This window comes from Eulemur rufifrons, chromosome 2 (assembly GCF_041146395.1).
Source record: "Eulemur rufifrons isolate Redbay chromosome 2, OSU_ERuf_1, whole genome shotgun sequence".
Classification (NCBI taxonomy): domain Eukaryota; kingdom Metazoa; phylum Chordata; class Mammalia; order Primates; family Lemuridae; genus Eulemur; species Eulemur rufifrons.
This window is the reverse complement of record NC_090984.1, coordinates 125,497,811-125,519,316: the sequence shown is the minus strand read 5'-3', so window position 1 is coordinate 125,519,316 and position 21,506 is coordinate 125,497,811. Positions and strand designations below refer to the sequence as shown.

General features: G+C 60.8%; 1 protein-coding gene across 1 annotated transcript; it reads right to left on the bottom strand.

Annotated features, from left to right (window-relative positions):
- Window positions 1-14,419: 14,419 nt before the first annotated feature.
- ZBTB42 (zinc finger and BTB domain containing 42) lies at window positions 14,420-16,669 on the bottom strand. The gene has a single exon (XM_069465326.1). The coding sequence runs from the start codon at window positions 16,667-16,669 to the stop codon at window positions 15,395-15,397; it is 1,275 nt and encodes a 424-aa protein (XP_069321427.1). The 3' UTR covers window positions 14,420-15,394.
- Between the last annotated feature and the right edge of the window lie 4,837 nt (window positions 16,670-21,506).

Here is a 21,506-nt window from a genome sequence, read left to right as displayed (position 1 = left end):
AGAAAGAAAGGTCAGTAGGAACTGCGCAGCCCACAGAGACCCACCCAGGGCTCAGAGCTCGTGTGAAGGAGGGTTTGGTCACAGCATCTGGGGAGGAACCCCAGCCACCACGTGTGCCACAGGGAGGAGCACAGGGAATGTGTGGGGGAAACGGAAGGGGTTATAGGTTGAACTGGGTCCCCCCAAGCCCATATGTTGAAGCGCTAACTCCCAGGGCCTCAGAATCTGACCTTGTTTGGAAATAAGGGCGTTGCAGACGTGATTGGTTGAGCTGGGACGAGCCACACTGGAGCAGGTGGCCCCCAATCCCATATGACAGGTGTCCTAATACAAATGGGAAATTTGGACAATGCAAGGAGAGCGCCACATGAAGATGATTTTGAGCAAAAGGCCAGGAGGTGGGGACAGGCCTAGAACAGACGCCCTGGCAGCCCCAGAAGGACACCCCCACTTTGACCTTCGGCTTCAGGGCTCCAGAACAGTGTGACAATACATTTCTCTGTCTAAGCCCCGGTTTGACAGACCTAGTCATCGTCATCACTGATGTTGGCCACAACCTGCTCCTGCAGTGTGAGGGCAGAGGACAGCACTGCTCCTAACCTGGAGGCCGCAGCCCCTGTCCCGAGGCCCACTCTGCAGGGCCGCTCTGGCCTCCACCAGCCCAGGGTGCCCCCTTCCCGCTAGACTGTGCCTGGGACGCTGGAAACCGCAGAGTTCCTGCCCACACGGGGCCGTGCAGGCCCCTTCTTGGGGTCTGTCTTCTGGTGACCCCACTGCTGTGTGCAGGTGTCTGGGTTTAAGCCTCAGCCTCCCAAGTAGCTGGGACTACATGTAGGACCACACCCAGCTACTTTTTCTGTTTTTTGTAGAGATAGGGGTCTCGCTCTTGCTTAGGCTGGTGTCAAACTCCTGCATCAAGCGATCCTCCCGCCTTGGCCTCCTAGAGTACCAGGATTATGGGCATGAGCCATTTTACCCTGTCAAGATTCTATTTCTAAATAAGGCCACGTTCACAGGTACTGGGGGTTAGGACTTCAATATAGCTCTTTGGGGGATGCAATTTAACCTGTAACAGTTGCAGATCACAGAATCCACTCCAGCCAGTTTAAGAAGAAATGGATTTCTAAGGAGTTATAGGACGGCTCACAAATCAGGCTAAACTTCCAGGAGCAATGCCCAGACCCCCTGCCAGGACTGGTCTGGCTCAGCTGCCTCCCAAGCCCCAGAACTGCTGGGCTCTGCTGTAGCAGGAAGCTGACACCCACCACTGACCCCGGAAATGTGTCACCTGGTTTGCTGGGACCAGATCCAGCAAGCAGTTGCCACCACACGTCAGGTCAGATGTCTGGCCCTCGTGGTGAGGGGAGGCAGACCAGCGAGATCCTGACTCTCAGTGGGAAAGACAGAGTTCCCCGCATGGGGACTGGTGGAAGGCAGAAGGATATTCAGAAGATGCTGAGGGGCCACAGGACAGACGTCCCTCCTGCGGCCACTTCCCCAAGCTTTGTGACAGGGTTGTGATGACTCAGCTCTGGCCAGCGAGATGTAGGTGGAAGCCTTCTGGGGAGCCTCTGCGAATTCGTTTTCAGGATAAAAGAGAGAGACATCTCTGTCACTATCCTTTTCTGCTTCTTCCAGCCAGAACATGATGTGGCGTCTGGAGCTGTGGCAACCCTCTTCTGACCATGAGGAAAGGGCCACAGAATTGCAAAGATGTCGACCCTGACATCACTGGGCTGCTGAACTAATAATGCCAGCTACACCTGCCTCTAGAATTCTTGTTATGGGAGAAGAAAATCCCTATTGGTTCAAACCACTCACTGCGTTTGTTGGAGTTTCTGCTACATGAAGCCAAAAGTGCTTCTCACTGATACATTATCCGTCTATCTATCCATCCATCTCCCTACACATCCACCATGCTACAGTTAACAGAGGTTTTGGCCGGGCATGGTGGCTCATGTCTGTAATCCTAGCACTCTGGGAGGCCGAAGCGGGGAGATCTTGAGCTCAGGAGTTTGAGACAAACCTGAGCAAGAGCGAGACCCTGTGTCTACTAAAGATAGAAAAATTAGCCAGGCACAGTGGCATGCACCTGTAGTCCCAGCGACTCAGGGAGCTGAGGCAGGAGGATCACTTGAGCCCAGGAGTTTGAGGTTCCAGTGAGCTATGATGGCACCACTGCACTAGAGCCCAGGGCAACAGAGCAAGACTCTGTTTCAGAAAAAACAAAAACCAAAAAACAAAGGTTTTATGCAAATGAGTGACAACTTGCTTTTTAGAACGGATTGGAGGGAAGAACACAAGAGGCGTAGAGCCGGACTGGAAGGCAGCTGCGGGGACGCAGGTGCAGGAGCTTATTCCAGAGGTGTCTGCCTGCAGGAAGCTGTTAACTGTTAGAAGTAGGACTAGGGAAATGGAAAGTTTTGACGGATTCCTAGATTTGTACCACATCAAGCCCTCCGATGAGGATACTATAGCTCTCTGAAGCAGCGGTGTTTTTTTCTCCCAGACCTCACGTGTCTGGGTCTTTTGAGATGGGGTCAGAGCTCTTGCCCATCCCACTGCTGTCCCCAAACCTGTCGTCCGCCACCGGGGCTGCCTCGCCGGTGTCTGCCCAGCCCGGCCGGGAGGTCCCAGCAGGCGGCGAGGGCGACCCTGTCGGAGAGGGCCGTGCTGGGAGGCGCAGCAGGGATCGCGGGGAGCGGTGGGGTCGCGCGGCCCCAGCCCTCCCCGCCCGGGCCTGCTGTGGCGTGGCGGCCGCGGCGTCCACGAGAAAGACGCACCCGGGGCTGGTTCCTCCGACGTGAAGTGACCGCGGCGCCGCCCGCCGCCCGCCGCCCGCCGCCCGCCGCCCGCGGGACCCCTCGTTCCCGGCGCAGATCTTTCCCGCGTTCCGTGGCCGACGTGCCAGGCTGGAGCTCCGAGGACGCAAAAGAGAACAACCACACGCGGTCCCTGTCCGCGGGCGCACATTCTGCACAGGGACAGCGACAGGACGCCGCGACACGTGACCAAACAAGGACTAACGCAGGGATGCGGAACCCGAACGCGCGGCTCCGCTTCCGATGGGGCCTTCCGGGAGCTACACCGCCGCGGCTCCCACGTGACGGGCGGGGCAGGCAGTGCGCCTGCGCAGCGCGCCTAGTCCGGCTACGCCCGCGGCCTCGGCCTTAGCTCCGGGAGGGCGCTGGGCTCGGCGCTCCTTCCCGACCCTTCCCCGTGGGTCTCTTGGAGAACGAGGAGGGGCGTGTCGGCTGGGGGCCGAGAGGGAGCTGGCCACTGCCCCGGACCCCTGCCACAGCCCCGGACCCCTGCCCCGGACCCCTGCCCCTGCCCGCTTCCCAGGCCCGGGAAGAGCGGGGCGAGGCCCCCTCCTGGCCGGGACGCGCAGAAGCCTGGGCAGGGAAGCGCCGCGCTCTGCGCCCTTTGAGCGGGGCTCGGACCATGGGCCTGGCCGGGAGGGGATGTTGGAGGGGAGGCGGGGCTGGACCACTCGGGGAAGAGGAGATGGGATGTCATTATCCCATGAGGAGCCCTGGGGGCCCCTAAGCAGGCAACTGCTAGGGTCGAATTAACGTTGTTACGAGACCACTTGGTAATTGTGTGGGGGTGATTATGACCTGGACTAGGGTGCAGGCTGTGGAGAGGGAGAGAAATGCAGAGACTCAGGTGTGTTCTGCACACAGACTCTGCAGAACCTGTTGATTGCGGGAGTGAGGTAAAGAACGGAGGGGGTCACGCAGGCTTCCAGCCTGAAAACGGGCTCACTGGTGCTTTTACTTACTGGAACGAGGGTGACTGGGTGAGGGACTGGAGAGGGGCCAGAGTTCACTGTGTGGTCCCGTAATCTGCTCAGGAGGTGGGATGTGGGTGCTGCACATGTGACTGGATTTCAGAGGAGAGCTCCTGGCGGTCACCGTCCATTTAGGAGGCACCAGCAAGGGATGGCATTTATCACAACGGGAAAGGATGAGATTCCCTAAGGTACAGGTATCCACAGAGAAGAGCGCCCTGGTCTGAGGCCTGAGGAATGCCAGCAAGTGCAGAGATTGGAGAGAGGGGAGGGGCCGGTGCAGGAGCAGCCAGTGAGTGGGCGGAAACCCTGAGACTCTGGGAGAGGAGAGAGCTGGAGGGAGAGTGTTCAGTGAGCAGAATGCGGCTGAGGAGTCAGGGGCACGGTGTGGTGACGTAAAAGCCTCCGTTTGACTTGGTGGTTTCTGGAGCAGTGGATGGAGTGGGGGGAGGGAAGCTGTACTGGAGTTGGATCACAGAGTAAATGGCAGTTCCTTCTTTGAACTAGACGAGCCATCAGAGTTCACGTGGAAAACGAGCATGCAAAAATGGCTAAGGAAACTGGAAAAGCAACAGAATGAGATCAAAACACGTCATAACACTCCATCGGGCCCAGCATGTGGCGAGGCTGCAGGAGAGCGTGGGCAGAGCTAGGGAAGGGAGATGCCCGGACACCCCCACGCCTGGGAATTTACATGTAAGGATTGCTGTCAAGCCAGCAGGGGTAGTAAGTGAAGTCGCTCATCTGGATAATGACAGAGTTAGGTCCATACGTTGACCCGACACCACTTCACACTAAAAAGATCAAAGATATGAATGTGAAAGAAGTAAAACCACAAAAATGCTAGGAAAAAAATTGGTGAATTCAACATCAGAGTGGACCAACCCACTAGGAAGATGGGAAAGGACACAAACAAGAGTGAACCCAAAACAAAATACAAACGACCCACGAGGATAGGAAAAGATACTGAATCGACTTATAATAAGAGAAATGCAAATTAAAACGATTCTGAGATCCCATCTTTTACTTATCAGATTTTGAAAAATCTAAAAGTTTGTTAACAGTGTCAGGATAATGGGGAAACAGGTGTTGGGGCATGGAGATGGTGCGGCCACCACGGAGGCAGTTTGGCACTCTGGGGCGGGGGGTGTGCCAGTGCTTGTCACCGCTGAGCGTGTGCACCACACCATGCGTGCTCAAGGGCATTTGCTACAGCATTAGCTACATTATTTACAACTCAGGTGCCCATCTCCCGCAGACGAGTTAAATACATGATGGCACAACCACACTGTGAAACACAGCGTAGCTCTTTAGAAATAAAAGGGTCAAAGGAGTTTTTCTGTGTTGACATGGAAAGATCTCTACTATATTTTTAAGTGAGAAAAGCCCAGTGCAGACAGGACGTGCAGCGTGCTGCCGTTTGGGTGGCGATGGGAGGGGGAATAAGGAACGTGGGAGGATGCACACGAACTCGTGACAGTGGGGACCTGAAAGCAGGGACAGAGGGAGTGGGGTGGAGCTCCAGGGGGCCACGGAACAGAAGCCAAAGGAAGGATTTCCAGTGTCCATCTTTTAGTGACAAAGGATAAAGATTAAAACACAATACTGGCCGGGCGCAGTGGCTCACGCCTGTAATCCTAGCACTCTGGGAGGCCGAGGTGGGTGGATCGCTCGAGGTCGAGAGTTTGAGACCAGCCTGAGCAAGAGCGAGACCCCGTCTCTCTACTAAAAATAGAAACAAATTACCTGGCCAACTAAAAATATATATAGTAAAAATTAGCCGGGCATGGTGGCACATGCCTGTAGTCCCAGCTACTTGGGAGGCTGAGGTAGTAGGCTCCCTTAAGCCCAGGAGTTTGAGGTTGCTGTGAGCTAGGCTGACGCCACGGCACTCACTCTAGCCCGGGCAACAAAGTGAGACTTTGTCTCAAAACAAACAAACAAACAAACAAACAATAAAAACACAATACTTAGGAACAAAGGGAATAGAAAAGGGAAGACACAGAATTGGCCAGTCATGTGAGAAGTCTTGCTGGAAAAAGCAGAAAAATGGAAGGCGATATGGGATAAAGCAAGAGGTTTTGAATTTTAATCTAATCCACTGAATTGGTAATTAATTGGTAGCATGGCTCAAAAGTTTAAAAGTTACCCTCTTTCTTCATCTTCCAGCCACTAAGTTCCCTCCCCATAGGCAACCAACATTTCTTTAATATCTCTCCAGAAGTATTTCACACATGCAAATGTGTACTGTATGCATGTGCATATAACTTCCCTTTTCACACGAAGGAGGACAGCATACATCACCCTCTACACTCTCATACCCATGACCTCGTCTAAACCCAACGACCTCCCAGGCCCCAGAGAGGCAGGTGCCTTCGTTTCTGACTGTGGCATTCCATTCAGTGGAAGGACCGTGACTTATTTAGCCGGTCCCTTGCCGGTGAACAACGCTCTGACAAAGGCCACTGTAGGTAGGTCATATTGCACGTGTCTACGGGTATAGGATGGGTCCCTAGAACTGCTGGGTCCAAGCATTTGTGCAATTATAACGTGGACAGCAACTATGAAATTGCCCTCCGAATTAGATGCGTGCCAGTCCGTACCCCACCGGTGACGTGCAGTGGAGCCGTCCGCAGCTTCACCGGCAAAGTAGGTTCCGAAGTGCTGGACTGCGTGTTTGTGTCCCCCCAGAACTCCTGTGAGACCCTAATGCCCAACGTGATGATATTTGGACGTGGGGACTTCGAGGCGTGATTAGGTCATGGGGGGGCCCACGATGGGCCTGGGGGAGCTCGCTCTCTCTGCCATGCGACCGTACCACAAGAAGGCTGCCCGTGCCAGGCACCGAACCTGCCGGCACCCCGTCCTGCACGTCCAGCCTCCAGGCTGTGAGGAGCGCGTTTCTGTCTAAGCCCTGCCGTCTGTGGGTTCTGTAACAGCAGCACGAACTAAGACACGAAGCTTTTATCCTTGCCAGTCTGATGCAAGATGGTACCTTTACGTGTTTTTCTGTAAATATTTTGTTATGGAAAGTCTCAAAATATACGAAAACATTTTTAAGGTACAATAAACTCCCTGTACCCGTCAGCAGTTTCAACAGCCATGCCCATCCTGCCATTCTGGTTGTATTAGACAGACCTTCGTCTGTTCCTTGTCCCAACAACTGTTTTTATGATTTTTAAAAAAATGTGCAGACATCAAAATGCACGAATCTTCACTGTAAATTTTGACAAATGGCTACACCTGTGTAGCACGCACCCCTATAAACATCTGGAAGGTTCCCTCATATCCCTCCCAGCCAACCCTTGCTCTCCGTGCAAGGCGGCTGCTGTCCCCATCTTTTCCACCGTAGACCGGTTTTGTCTCTGCTAGGATCTCAGACACAAAACCGTCCTGTCCACGCTCCTGTGTCTGGCTTCTGCCTTCAGGTCAGCCAGCTCCATCCGTGTCAAGCGTGTGTGGCCAGCGCCTCCCCCGTGCTGGTGCGGAACTTCCCGCTGCGGGAATAACCTGCATTCGGCTCACCCGTCTCCTGCTGACGGACACATGGGTTCTTTCTAGCTTTTGGTAGCATGGAGAAAGCTACAATGAACGTGCAAAGACAAGTCCTCCCGTGGCATTTCATCTCTCCTGCCTAACACCTGGGGCTGTCGCTGGGCCAAAGGATGGGCGAATATTCAGCTCTGTGAGAGACCGCCAAGCCCTCTCCCAAGGTGGCTGTGCCGCGTTGCACTTCCCCTCAGCAGCGGTGAGCGTCCCCACCGGTGTTTGGTGGCGTCAGTCTTCAGGACGGGTATGCGGTGATATCTCATGGTGGTTTTATGAAGATTTGCATTTCCCTGGTGACCAGTGATGTCCCGCACTCTGGCATGTGCTTCTTAGCCATTTCTGTCACCTCCTTCCTGCAGGGTCTGTCAGATCTGTTGCACAAACTGGTGAATCTCCCCGGCTGCAGTTTGTCGTTCCAGGGCCCACCCCCTTCCACTCTCCGGCACCGTCACTTGCTCCCCAAGGCCTTGAAGGCTTATTTGCTTTTTTTTTTTTTTTTTTGAGACAGAGTCTCACTCTGTTGCCCGGGCTAGAGTGCCGTGGCGTCAGCCTAGCTCACAGCAACCTCAAACTCCTGGCCTCAAGTGATCCTCCTGCCTCAGCCTCCCGAGTAGCTGGGACTACCGGCATGCGCCACCATGCCCGGCTAAGTTTTTCTGTATATTTTTAGCTGTCCAGATCATTTCTTTCTATTTTTTAATAGAGACGGGGGTCTCGCTCTTGCTCAGGCTGGTCTTGAACTTCTGAGCTCAAATGATCCACCCGCCTCGGCCTCCCAGAGTGCTAGGATTACAGGTGTGAGCCACCGCACCCAGCCTTTTTTTTTTTTTTTTTTAAATCTTTATTTCTGCCCAGAATTCATCATTGCTATGCATGGTGTGTGTGTGTGTGGGGGGGGGTCAGTTGAACCAAGCTACCCCAGCGTTACTCCATGTGGGTTTATTTTAATTTCTTTTATTCTATTTATTATGAACGAGGCGGCACAGGTGTCTTAGGTCCTAGAGACAGTTGCCCTTTCTTTCTGTGACCTGCACACTGAGGGGAGGCTTAGGTCCGCCCTGGGCTTGGGCTTGGCGGAGTAGTCTGACAGCAAAGGCGAGGAGGCTGAGGGGCCTTCCCTGTAGAGAGGCGGGCGGGAAGGGCAGGAGATGGGCGTGAGGAGGCGGCAAAGTCACTAAGCTGAAAACCACGAGGCCAGAGGGTAACCGTGCAAAAGCTGTTTGATCAGGTAGAGCCTGTGCGGTGCCGGAGGGACCCTGCGCTCCAGACTCCAGGGGAGAAACAAGGGAGCAGGGGTGCAGGCGGGAGGGGCGATGCAGGGGAGGGACACTGCAGGGGAGGGGGCGCTCAGAGCCTTCAGCCAATAACAGGGAGACCTGGCTGGAGAGCCCAGCGCAGTGGGGGAAGAGAGGGTGGGTGGTCTACCTGGGGGCGGGGGCGGGGCGTCAACACAGCAGGACTTTGTGAGCGGGAGGGGCAGGGGGACATTCTGCAGGGGTCACGGAGTGTGTCCAGGGCCCATCTGTCCAGCCCGGGGCCTGCCTGGGGAGGACCCGTGGAGGGCGCCGCGGAGGAGTCAGCCGGGGGCTCTGAGTGTGCCCAGCACATTCTAGGATAGAAACAGACACATCCGCAGATGTTACTGACAGAGAAGTGCAGCGGCTGCCCAGGGCCGGGCAGGGCCCGCCTGGGATCTGCCCCGCCCCCTCCACATTCCGAAACGCGCGTCCCCCACAAATCCATATGTCAAAGTCCTGCCCCCAAGTCCCTCAGAATGTGCCTGTGTTTGGAGACAGGACCTTTATAGAGGGAATTAAGGCAAAATGAGGTCACTAGGGTGCACCCTGATCCGACGGGACTGGGGTCCCCATGGGAAGAGGAGGTCAGGACGCGCGAGGGAGGACGCAGGGAGGACCCCGGGGGGGAGGCGCCGTGTGCAAGCCCAGGAGAGAGGCCTTGGCAGGACCGGCCCTGGGACACCGTGGCCTGGGAACTGCGAGGGCATAAGCGTCAGCATTGAAGCGGCCTGTCTGTGGTCCCGTTGGCAATGGGAGCAGACCCAGCAAGGCAAGCGAGGGTCTCCCTCAGTGCAGACTTCTGTGTAAGTCAGTGAAAACAAAACCACTGAGGGAGGCGAGTCTCCGTCCCCTGAGACCCACTGGCCTCTCTGAGGGGCTGCTTGTCACCCAGGCCTGGAGCTGGGGCAGGTGGACTTGCCCCAGGGCTCAGTCATCCCTGCCATCAGTGTCCTGGGCCGCTCTGAACCAGCCACAGTCCTGGGCAGCTCCAGGGGCAGCGTTTTCTGCCACTGCCAGCCGTGTCTGGAGCTGCCCAGCCGTCCAGCCAGCTGTCCCTGGGCCTCTGCTGCTGCCCAGGGCACCCCACCATTCTCTGCAACAGCTGCAGGGGGGAGGGGAGAGGAGCAAGTGGCCTTCCCGAGGAGCAGGACTGAGCCAGGCCAGGGCCCAATGGCGGTGGTCCTCAAACTGCAACGTCAGCAACCCCCAAGCACACCCAACATTCTGGGGCAGCCTGGGGCACTCTGTAAGGCCCTGTCACCATGGTTTCTTGTCCGGGGCTCCCTGCTGTCCTGGTGATGGTCCCAGAGGGAGGCGGCAGCACCGCCAACACTCAGTGGCCATGGCTGTGCTCACTGGGCATTATCCCATTCACCTCCCAACTGGTCTGCCACCACTCCCATGTTACAGGTGAGAACACTGAGGCGGAAGAGGACAGGACAGGTGGCTGATGGGTCAGGGAACAGGTGGTCTGGGGGCCATGGAAGTTGCTACGTCTAGCAGAGGGTGTGTTGTTGGGAGGTGCCGGTGTGGCAGGTGTAATGCAGGGAGGTGTAGAGATACAGGCTTATGTTTCTCTGTGTGTGGAGGGGCGGAGGTGAGAGGGAGGAGGTGAGGGAACTGAGAAAATACCCTGGAACTCCATGGCTACAGAGGAGGGAAGTGCAGATATCGAACCTCCACTCTGTGACAAGGGCAGCATCCCCTTTCTCCAGCCACTTCTCAGACTGAACGTAAGCAAGCCCTATATCTCACCCTGGAAGCTGGTCGCGGGCCAGGTCCATTTCTGTGGGGGTCTTTCATAATGGTGGTCATGGTGGTAACAGCGGTTGCGGTTGTGTAATGGTGGCGAAGATGGTAGTGGCAGAGGTGGAGGTGGTGGCAGTGGAGGTGGGGGCGATGGCAGTAGTGATGGAGGTGGGGATAGTGATGGTGGAGGTGCTGGTGCTGGAGGTGATGGTAGTGGTGATGGTGACGGTGGTGGTAGATGTGGAGGTGCTGGGGGCAATGATGGAGGTGCTGGGGGTAGAGGTGGAGGTGGTGGCAGTGGAGGTGGGGATAGTGATGGTGGAGGTGACGGTGATAGAGGTGACAGTGATGGTGGAGGTGCTGGTGCTGGAGGTGATGGTAGTGGTGATGGTGATGGTGGTGGTAGATGTGGAGGTGCTGGGGGTAGAGGTGGAGGTGACGGAGATAGTGGTAGAGGTGGAGGTGATGACGGAGGTGGATGTGACAGAGGTGGAGATGATGGCAGTAGTGATGGAGGTGGGGGTAGTGATGGTGGAGGTGGCAGCGATGATGGAGGTGCTGGAGGTGATGGTGACGGTGGTGGTAGATGTGGAGGTGCTGGGGGTGGTGGAGGTGGTGGTGACAGTGGTGGTAGATGTGGAGGTGCTGGGGGTGGTGGTGACAGTGGTAGAGGTGGATGTGGAGGTGGAGGAGGTGATGGTGATTGACGTGGTGGAGGTAATGATGGTGGGGGTGGAGATGGAGCTGACGGTGCTGGTGATAGTGGTAGGGGTGGAGGTAGAGGTCACGGTGGAGGTGATGGAGATAGTGGTAGAGGTGGAGGTGATGACGGAGGTGGAGGTGACAGTGGTGATGGTGATGGTGACAGTGGCAGAGGTGGAGGTCCTGGCTGTAGTTTGTGGGGCCAGCTGATGGTGATGACCATGATAAAGACAGTGTGGGGGCTGGGTTGTTCGGTGAAGACAGGATGGGACTGAGGTGGGGAAGAGAGAAGCCACAGTCTAAGACCAGGGCAGGGGCCCGGGTGGCTTGGTGTCCACCCCCTCAAGGCTGGGGACCGTCAGGTGGAATGAAACCCCTGTGCCATTGAAGGGTTTGGTGCCATTTATGAATGTTGGGAAGAGGTGAGACCAGGTGTGTGTGGGGCTGGGGTAGTGGGGGGAGGGAGGGCTGAAGCCACTTCAAAGCCGGCAGGCTCCCTGTGGCTGCGTCCACACCGTGGGCTCACACACCTGCTCTGCAGACGTGCCCTCGCACCCTGACACGCCTCTGCACCGCATAGCCCCCGCCTGGTGCTGTCTCCCTGTTGTCCACCGAGAGGCTCCTGAGAGGTCACTCTTCCAGGGGAGCTTCTTGGGACAGCTCCTGCACCAGAGTCAGCCCCTCATCCTCCTCTGGCCCTGTCCTTGCTGTCCTGCTCTGCCACCGCCCCAAAGGCTGCCCAGGCCTTGGACAGCACTGGGGGCACGTGCCCAGCACACAGCTGAGATTCCTGGAGTGTGTGGACGCCTTGGCTCTGGGACTGCGGGCCAGTTCTGGGCCCTTCCACATGCCACAATTTACCCGCGGGCCAAGGGATCAGGCTGGATGGCCCCCAGGAGGGGGCCAGGCGGGCTCCAGACCAGGAGTGGGGCTGATGGCGTCAGTGGCAGCTCTGGCAGTGACCTGAGTGTGAGCACAGCTTGGCAGAGCTGGGCAGGCTGGAGAAGCCCCAGGAAGCCCCCTCCCTCCAGGGCACTGGAGACCACCTCCTCCCCTGCCTGGATGCCATGGCAACAGCCTCCTCCTCCCCCTCCCTTGGGAAGGCTGGGCTGAGTCACAGTCCCCACTGGGAACATGACAGGGCCGCCCTGCAGGATAGGGCTCTGGTCCAGGCTCACTGGGAGGCAGGGTGGGTGTGGGGAGGGGCGGTGAGGGGCCAGGCTCCCTCCCAGGGAAGGGACATGCACGGGGCTCAGGATGGGGAAGGCCACAAGAGCCGGCAGAGAGCCGCTGGCCCTTCCAGCACCAGCTCAGCCTGAGCCCTGGGGCCCTTTGGCAAGCACAGCCCCCTCCCCGCCCTAAGCCTGGGGTTCACACGGAAGCTCGGGGCACATGGAGGCCATTCCGCCCCCCTCCCCCGCCCCACCCCACAGCCTGCTGGGGAAGGCGAGCTCACGGAGACAGGTGGGGGTGCGGGGGGTGCGGAACTGCAGCACTGGCCCCATCAGCCAGAGCCCAGGACCGCTGGCCCAGAGCTCTAGAAATCTCTGCACCTTGCCCTACCCACAGGGGGCCAAGCCTGCGTGGCCACCCACTAGGGAGGGCTGAGGGTGCAGGTGGTAGGGAGGAGAGACACAGCTAGGCCTTGCCCACCTCCAGCTCACGCTGAGGCTCTGGGGGACCAGTCCCAGCCCAGGGAGTGGGTGTGACCGGTGTGGAGGGAGGAGACAGCTGGAGTGAAGACCAGCAGCGTGGGGGCCGGAGGGAGGCGCTGCCGATGGAACCCACAGAATTAGGAAGGCACAGATCTAAGACCTGGGCCCGGGGCCACCCTGCTCAGGGCTCGGCAGGTGTCCTCCAAGGGTCTGCTTCCTCCCCAGGGCCAGAAGCCACTGGGGCATCCCCTGTATTTGCAGCCCTTGCCCTGCCTCCCTGGGATGCCTCTCCCCTAAACTCCGGGGTGACAAACCTAGGGAAAGAGGAGGGCCACCTGCCTGCTCCAGCCCACCTCCAGCCCCCTCCCCTCTGGCCAGCCCTCTTTTGCCCCCAGAAGCCCAGACCAGCAGCGCCACGCTGGGCAGGCCCACACCTGGACACAGGAAGCACGGCCCTTCCCACCAACAGCCACGATCTCCACCTGGGGTGGGCTTTATTTCCACTGTTGTCACGACGTGAAAATAGGAAGACAGCACTCATTTCCGTGACTGTCACGGCTACAGCAGGCGGGTCCGTGCAAATAAGACCTTCCCGCCAAACGCTAAGCACAGACAACTGTCCTCTGGGGTCACCGGAGCCACCCTCCAATCCCCAGGGGCAGAGCAGCAGCGAGACCTGGGGCAGGGGCTGGGCTGGCTGGAGAACCGGAACCGCACACGGGCCTCCGGCGCACCCTCGCAGTCAGTGTCTTACATACATGCGCGAGTACACATTGCATCTGAACCGTGTCGGTTACTAAATTAAAAGTGACCACTTCTCTTTACGCTAACTTCACAGTAACTGTGTGCAGTAAACAGACTCCAGTGTTGATAACCCAGCAGGCTTCCCTGCCCAGGAAAGGGAAGTTCTTCCCCGACAAAAACCACGGCAGTGGGCAGGGCCACAGCTCCCTGCTCAGCCGAGGTGCGGCTGCCCATCTGCAGGGCTCGGGCCCGCCACGGCCTGGACAGACAGACAGACACGGACACACACACACACACACACACACTCACGGAAACCCCCGATCATGGAGCGTATCACACGGGCTGCAAAGTCCCACCGGCCCTGCCTGAGGTGGGGGTGGAGGTCAGGACAGCCAGAGCAGGGCCCCCTCCCCAGCCAGACGGCGCAGACAGAGCAGCACCAGGGGGCAGCGAGCAGCACCAGGGGGCACCGGGCTCCCGCCGGCTCCTGCACACCTGGGGAGTCCGGCGCACGGCGCACGGGAGTGAACCTTGGAAGCGTTCATCCGCTGCAGGCCAACTGTGCTTCCACTCCAGACGAGGCAGACGTAGAAATACAACATCAAGTGTCAGGAGGAGAGAAAATAACTTAGCCTTGGGCACGCTCTGTCCTCTGTGCCCCTTCCAGTCACAGCAGACACAGGCCAGGTGGTGGTGGGGAAAACACCTGCTGACCCCCAGAAGCTGGGGCCAGGCTCCCCCTGCCCCTCGCCACTGCCAGTGAGGTTCGGGGCAGGATGTGCTTGGTGAGTAGGTGGGGGAAGCAGGGGACCCGAACCGTTCCGGGAGTGCCAGCCTCCCCCTCCCCACCCCACCACGCAGACCCCACCGGGAGCCCTGCAAACACTGCTCCTGGCAAACCGCAGACTGCAGGCCCTGCTCGGTGCCCTGGAAATGACCACAGCTTCAGAGAGACCCTGGCAGGCAGGAGAGTGACCTGCAGGGCCAGGCCCACCTGGCCCAGGAGCAGCCTGGACCCACAGAGCCCGGCTCAGGGTGGGGGCTGCTGTCGTCCCCTCCGGTCGCACCTCCGGAGACACTCAGAGGCACCCCGCACCCGCACTCAGGCAAGAGGGCAGCACAGCTGGTGGCCCACCAGCAGACACCTGGCAACCTTGGGGAGCCTCTTTCTGGGTCTAAAGAGAAGCCATTTTCAAATTTCCACTGTCCCTGCCCAAAGTGACAGCGCAGTCAGGACCAATGTCCCACCCCAGTGGCGGCAGCTCCAGAGCCTGTTCAGCTTCTAGCTGGCTCCACTCCTGCAGTCTGGGATCCCTGCTGGGGCTGCACCCCCTCCCACCCCCCATGGTGACACCAGCTGTGCCCAGATGGCCCCTCCTGGCACTCTCCCTGCCCTGGGCCTTCCCAGCAGGGGTTCCTGCTGCCACCCACCAGGAGTGGCCTGTTCCCTTTGAGCACCCCACTGGGACTCACACTAAGAACTTTTCTGACGCGTGAATCATTCACCTAGCATGGGGCCGAGCTCTCAAGGATATCCCCACAGTATGACAGAGAGGTGGCAAGGAACGTCCCCGGACAGAAGACAAACGTGCTGTCTCACACCCAGGGACGTGAGCAAAAGCCAGGTGCCCGCTGGACACCCTGGGAACTTGGCTGGAGGGGACGGTGAGAGGAAGACGGGCAGTCTGGGCAGGGCACAGCCTGGGGGCAGGGGTGAGCTGGAGTGGGGGGAGGGGAGGCGAGGCAGGAGGCAGGCTGAGGCCGTGTTCCAGGAAGCAGCAGTGTCCTTTCTGCGGCGTGGGTCCCGCAGTCCAGTCTCAGAGGTTCCCACCTGGCCTGTTCCAGTGTCCCACCTGCCCTGCCCCTTCCCTTCCACGCCACCCCCAGGACCCACAGGGGACACATCACGCCAGCAGGGACTTGACCAGGCCGCAGTGGAATTTGCGGACGTGGCGGTACAGGTCCCCAGACTGCGTGAACCGGCGCTCGCACCAGCGGCAGGCGTGGGGCTTCTCCCGCGTGTGCACCACGGCGTGCCGGCTCAGGTTGTGCGAGTACTGGAAGCTCTTGCCGCACTGCACGCAGGTGTAGGGCTTCTCCCCCGAGTGTGTCCGCTCGTGCCTCTTCAGCGTGTACGTGCACGAGAAGGTCTTCCTGCACAGCGGGCACGTGGGCACAGCGCCGCTGGGCGAGAGCCGGGTCCGAGGGCCGTCCCGCTCACGGAAGTGGGCGCTGAGGTGCAGCTGCAGCATGTGGGAGCTGGGGAACAGCTTGCTACACAGTGGGCAGACGCAGAGGTGCCCACCGGGCCCCAGCTCACCCCCACTCGCCACCCGCTCTGCATCCAGCTCCAGCTCCAGCTCCAGCTCCCGGCTGCCACTGACGGGCAGTGGCTCCAAGCCCACTGCCAGGCCCTTGGCTGCAGGAACGCAGGGTGGCTTCAGGGGGCTGTGGGGGCTCCTGGGGCTGCTGCTGTCCTGTTGGGACAGTGAGTCCTGCTCCTCCTTCACAGGTGGCCGGGCTCCCTGCTGCAGCTGGCTGCACACGGGTGTCTGGAGGACACAGGGCGGGTGGACCACCTCCTGCCTTTGGCCAGGCTTCAGGGACAGGTCCAGGGCCTGGTCTGATTCTCCTGGGGCCGGCCAGGGAGGAGGCCTGGATGCTCGCAGAGGGCGTGAGGCCTTGACCCCAAACTGGGAGAGCTTGGTCTTCTGGGCAGCTGGGCAGAGATCAGGAGTCCAGGCAGGCCAGGGACATGGTGGCTGACCAGGTCGCTCCGCGAGAGGGGTGGGGGTCTCCAGGTCCAGGTTTCGGTCCTTGTCCCTGAGCCTGCCCTTGCAGACCTTGACGATGTCATACATGTGCAGGTAGCTGGCGGCGGCTAGCACGTCCTCAACAGGCAGGCTGCACAGGTCCAGGCGGCCCTCGTACATGAAGTCTAGCAGACGGCCGAAGGCGGGCGCCGTGACGATGTCGCCGTTGAGCCGCACCGTGTCGCGGCTGCCCGGGGGCCGGTCCCTGTAGAAGAGATGGAAGTAGACGCTGCACGCGGCCAGCACGGCGCGGTGGGCCGGGAAGCGCGCGTCGCCCACCAGCACGGTGCAGTCGCACAGGAAGCCCAGCTCGCGCTGCTGCCTCAGGCGGCCCAGCAGCCGCCCGCCGTGCTCGGGGAACTCCATGCCGCCGCCGTCATCACCTGGGCACAAACGGGACGCCCGTCAGCGCGCCTGGAGCGCCCGCGAAGCGCCCTGCCCGGCGCAGGCAGCGCGGAAAGAGCGGCGCGGAGGACCGCGCCGAACCGCCGCCCGGGACCGCCCTGGGCACCTGCCCGGAGCAGGAAAAACTCGATCGAAAGTAAACAGAAGCCGCTGCGCCGCGGGGGCGAGTCCCGGGACGCGGGCAGAGGGGCCAGAGCCGCGCGAACCTGCGCGCGTCCCCGCCCGGGCGCCCCTGAACTTCACTCCCGGGCCGCCGCCGCCCGCCCGGCGCGACCCCCGACGCCACAGTCGCTGCGCTGCCGCCGCCGCCCGCCCGCGCCTCCGCGCCGCCTCCAGCTGCCGCCCGGCCAGCCAGATGCCGCCGCCGCCGGCCCCATTTAAGGCAGCGCGGCCGCGGGGAGCGGGCCGGCGGGCGGGGCGGGCGGAGCCGGGAGCCGCCCCCCGCGCTCACCTCCGCCGCCCGAGCTCCTCTCGGTCTGCGCCTGCCCCGCGCGCCCTCCCGGGGCGGCCCCAGCGGGCACCGAGCTGCGGGCAGCGCGCCCCGGCGGAGAGGGCGCGGCACCGGGAGGGCGCCGGGCGGGGCGCGCCGCAACTTGACCGGCCCGGCGCCGCCCGCCGCGCGCCCCGCCCCGCGGAGAGCGAAACTCGGGCGGGGGCTGGAGGGGGCGGGCCGAGGCGACTTCCCGGAGCGGCGGAACCGCTGAGGTCACTCTCGCCACCCCTTCCCTGTCCGTCCCGCCTGGCCCGGCCCCTCGCGCCGACAGAGGGGGCGCTGGGGTGGGAGCGGGCTTTGGGGGGCAGCGCGGGGGCTGGGGGGTGTCTCGCGATACTTGCCGCCTCGGCCTCGGTGCCTCCCCCGTGGGGTCCCAACTGCAGAGACCCCTTCAGAGGGCCCGCTCCCACCCAGGTCTGCGCTGGGGCAGTTACGTGAAGCCACAGCCAGACCCGACCTCCTGCCACCCAGCAGGTCGCCGGCCCGGCGTGGGGGAGGGGGCGCATGGGTGGGGTCGTAAATTTTGAAAAAAATCCCATCTTTTTCCGTGAACTCCTTTTGAATTTAAGTTAATTCAGCCGGGATCCTCTTCCAAACACTCAAGCGGGATCTCGACCTCGGAGTCCAGACTGGGGGACTCCCACCCTCTCAGCAGACCCCAGCGTGGGCTGGGGACCAGCGCTCCGAGCTGCTGCTGGGCTCGGAGGACAGGGCACGTCCCAGCAGACACGGCGGGGTGGGAGACACACGCGGTAATGGAGGGAGGCGGAAGCCCTCCAGAGCGCAGGGCAGGCTGGAAAGTGTTCAAAGAGGAGGAGACAGCCAAGAAGGGCCAGGACCGGTGTCCTGGGCAGGGAGTTCCTGGAGGAGCAGTGGCAGGAAGGTGTGAGGGGACACCTCGTTCTGGGAGAAGGAAATAGAAACAGAACGAGGAGTCTGGCAGGGTTGGGGTCCCTGTGGGGGGGGGTCGCACTGCTGGCTGTGGAGCCTTTTCTGGGGCACGACCAAAGGGGCTGCCCGCGGCCGAGAAGGTTCGAAGGCACTTCGGACCAGCGCCAGGATCATCCTCACAACGACCCGTTAACACATTCTCTTACTTTTATCCCGTTTTGGTGAGGGACGGTAGGAAGGTGCCCAGGGCCACACGACAGGAGGGCCGTCTCTCCGCAGGGAGATTGAGGGTGTGGGGCGCAGTGGGCCGGGGGCAGAAAGGAAGCTTTGACCCGGGATTGGGGGGTCCGAGGGAGGCGCTGGATTACAAGGGGTAGGTCCCTGGCCAGGTGTGTGTGGGCAGGAGGAGTGGAGCCCACCGGGTTACAGCTGAAGTCTGTGGGAAGGAAAGCCGCATTGTTACACTAAAAAATTATTCCTTGTTTGACCGGATGTCCTGCATTTTTATGTCCTCAGTCTGGCAACTGCAGCTTGGAACCGTGGAATCACACTGCACTCACAGCCACTCGGACCGGCCGAGGGACAGCGGAGCCCTGGCTCCCTAGGATGGCCGTCTCCTCTGAGGACCCTTGGGAGGCCCAGCATCCCTTCCTCTGCCCATTTACATAATTACCTCCTCCCCCCCAGCCCTCACTAGGAATGGCTGCTTTCAAGTTCAAGGTGAACCCTGAGGGACTGCCCCCTTCCCCTTCCGGCCCTCCCTGGGTCAGAGCCCTGCCCCTCCCCTCCCAGCCTTGAGCTCCACCAACCCCTGACCTCTTTGAACTTAACAGCTCGCATCTGCACAGTGGGGGTCTGAGTGCTTCCCGGGTTTTCGTGAAAATTAACTGCAGGGCCTGGCACTCAGAGATCTCAGGGCCTTTGCACTGCTGGTCACTCACTTTCTGGAATGTTCTCCAAAAGGGCCTTCATTGGCTCTTCTTCATCCCTGTCTCTGTTCAATGTCACCTCAGCCAGGGTGGCGGTTCCTCAACACCCCCCCCCCCAGTGGCCCATCCTCTCCTGCCTTGGCCTGGTGGCTGTGCACTCCGTGTCTGTTGAGTGAGTGCTCGACGGTGGCTTCCGTGAGGGGTGAGTGCTGCCTCCCCCGGCCGGCCGAGCACCCGAGGCTGGGGAAGGACAGTCCATGCAGTGGCTCTGGCTGACGGGCCAGCAGCCCCCCACCCAGGCTGGGGGTGTGCCCTGCCTGCCCTGTCTGCTGGCGGACAGAGCAAGCCTTGGGCACTTGATAGACGCTCTGGTGCCCGGGAGGGTCAGGAAGCTGCTGCAGGAGTGGGGTAAGATCTGGAAGGTCCAGCCAGGGACGGGCCACAGGAGGGGGAGGGGACAGTGGGAGCAACGTCTGAGTTCTAGTCGCTCCTGCCCCAACGCTCCAGGATGGGGTGTCCCAGGAAGGCCAGAGTGGGTCCTGGAAGCCCCACCAGCCTGCAGCCCTCAGATTCCCTCTCCAATGGCTCCGTCTCAGGCGCAGGGATGACAGGAGGCTGTCGTCGTAGAGCCACAGTCACGGTGGCACGGCGGCCATCTGGCCTGGGAGCTGCCCCAAGGCCCAACCCTGCAGCTGCTGCTGAGACCACGCAGCCCTGGGCCCTTGAGTCCTGCCCCGTGGCCGGCAGCTGGAGGAGGTGACAGGGTGGAGGCCCCTGGAGGGGACAGGTGGTACCCTCCTTGAGGCCGGGTGCAGCAGTTTTTGCTGGAAACACCTGGCCATAGAGTCCCCAAAGTGGCCATTCCATGGGGGGGAGGGGTCTGCGGGTTGGGATGGGAAGGGTGTGTTCTGGAAGAGAGGGCTCTGCTTTCCCCGCAGGAGGCCAGAGGAGAGGGGGCTGGCCCTGTCCACCAGGAGACCCCAGGCTTGAGGGATGGCACAGGTGTGAAGACAGGACTGGGTGTGGGGCTCACAGCAGGTCATGGCACAGCAGGTCATGGCTGCTCCCAAAGCATCAGGCCACGGCGGGGGGCAGGGGGGTGCTCCCTACACCTCCATAGTATGGCCAAGCCCAGGATGGGGGTGGGCACGGGGGACTCTTCCTGGGGGAGCCATGGGCAGGTGGGACAGTCCCAGAGGAGCCCCCGGTGGCCCATGGTGAAGGTTTGCTGTGAGAGTGACCGACAGACATCCAGGCTCTGGGGTCAGGCATCCAGTCCACATGGCACAAACCGGCTGGGCCTCTGACTTGGCCCCCTCGGGGCAGGGCCCTGCCTGGGGTCACCCAGTCTGAGCTGGAACAGCTATGCGTGGCAGGGGGCGGGGGCTTGGGCAGAGGTGCGCATGGGAGCATGGGAGAGACAAGAACCGGGAGTCCCCCGAGGACTGAGTGCCCCTGTGCAAGAGGGGAGAGTCTCTGGGAGTGTCCTCTCTTGGTCAGCCCCAGGAGGCAGGGAAGCAGTCCCAGTTTTGGCTGCAGATGGTCCTGGGGGCTCGGCTGGGCTGAACCCGCTTCTGTCTGTGTGCCCCCCCACCCCCTTCTGTGCCCCAGATGAGCTTTGGCTCTGGATAAAAACAAAATGACCCACCCACCAAATACTTACCAACCCCAGGAAGGTAACTCACAAGTCTTTCTCTTGCAAAAGGGATATCAGCCTTTGGGGCGGGGGAGGGGCAGTTGGAGTAACTTCTGGCTCTAGCCCGAGGGCCACCTCCCAGGGAGGGGTTTGGGGTGGCAGTGTCCCTGAATCTGCAGGGGGAAGGGTTTGCATCCCACTCAGAGGAGGCTGCTCTCTCCCAGGGGCTGCAGACTGGGTGCCTGGGGCCCATCTGCACCCAGCACGGAGGGTGCTGGGCTTTTGCAGCCCTCACAGCCCTTCCTTTGAGTCTGACGACTCCCCCACCCCAACGGGCAAACACAGTTCCTCCTCTGGGTTCCCACGCCAGGCTCAGGGTGGGATGTCAGGCCAGGTACGCCCCTCCCTCCGTCACCAGCAAAGTCCCCCCTAGTGTGTGTAGCGGGCAGCACATGGGGTAATGACAGCTCCCCTCCCAGCATTCCCCCAGAGGGCTGCCCCGTGCTCCCCCAGGCCACTATGCCCCAGGGGCCCACTTACACCCCGCCCCCACCGCGCCGCGGGCTGGCACGTTCGCACGGGGCACAATCTGAAAGTCACCCTAACCTACCCCTCCCAAAGTCTGCAGAAGTCCGGGATTGTCCCAGACGGGTCTCGAGCCCATTCTGCTAGGGTCACCGCAGAGCTAGGCCCAGGAGGACAGGGGCGCTTTACAAAAGGGGAGACTGAGGCCAGAGAGGACGCGGCCCTAGGACGGGAAGGACGGCGATCTGGCTGCCCCGTTAGCGGCCCAGCCCTGGCCCAGGCCCCCGAGGCCGCCCTCGCCCGCCGCGCGCTGGGGCCCGGGGC

Excerpts from the sequence above, each read along its gene's own strand:
- ZBTB42 (XM_069465326.1), bottom strand. The coding sequence starts at position 16,669 with ATGGAGTTCCCCGAGCACGGCGGGCGGCTGCTGGGCCGCCTGAGGCAG.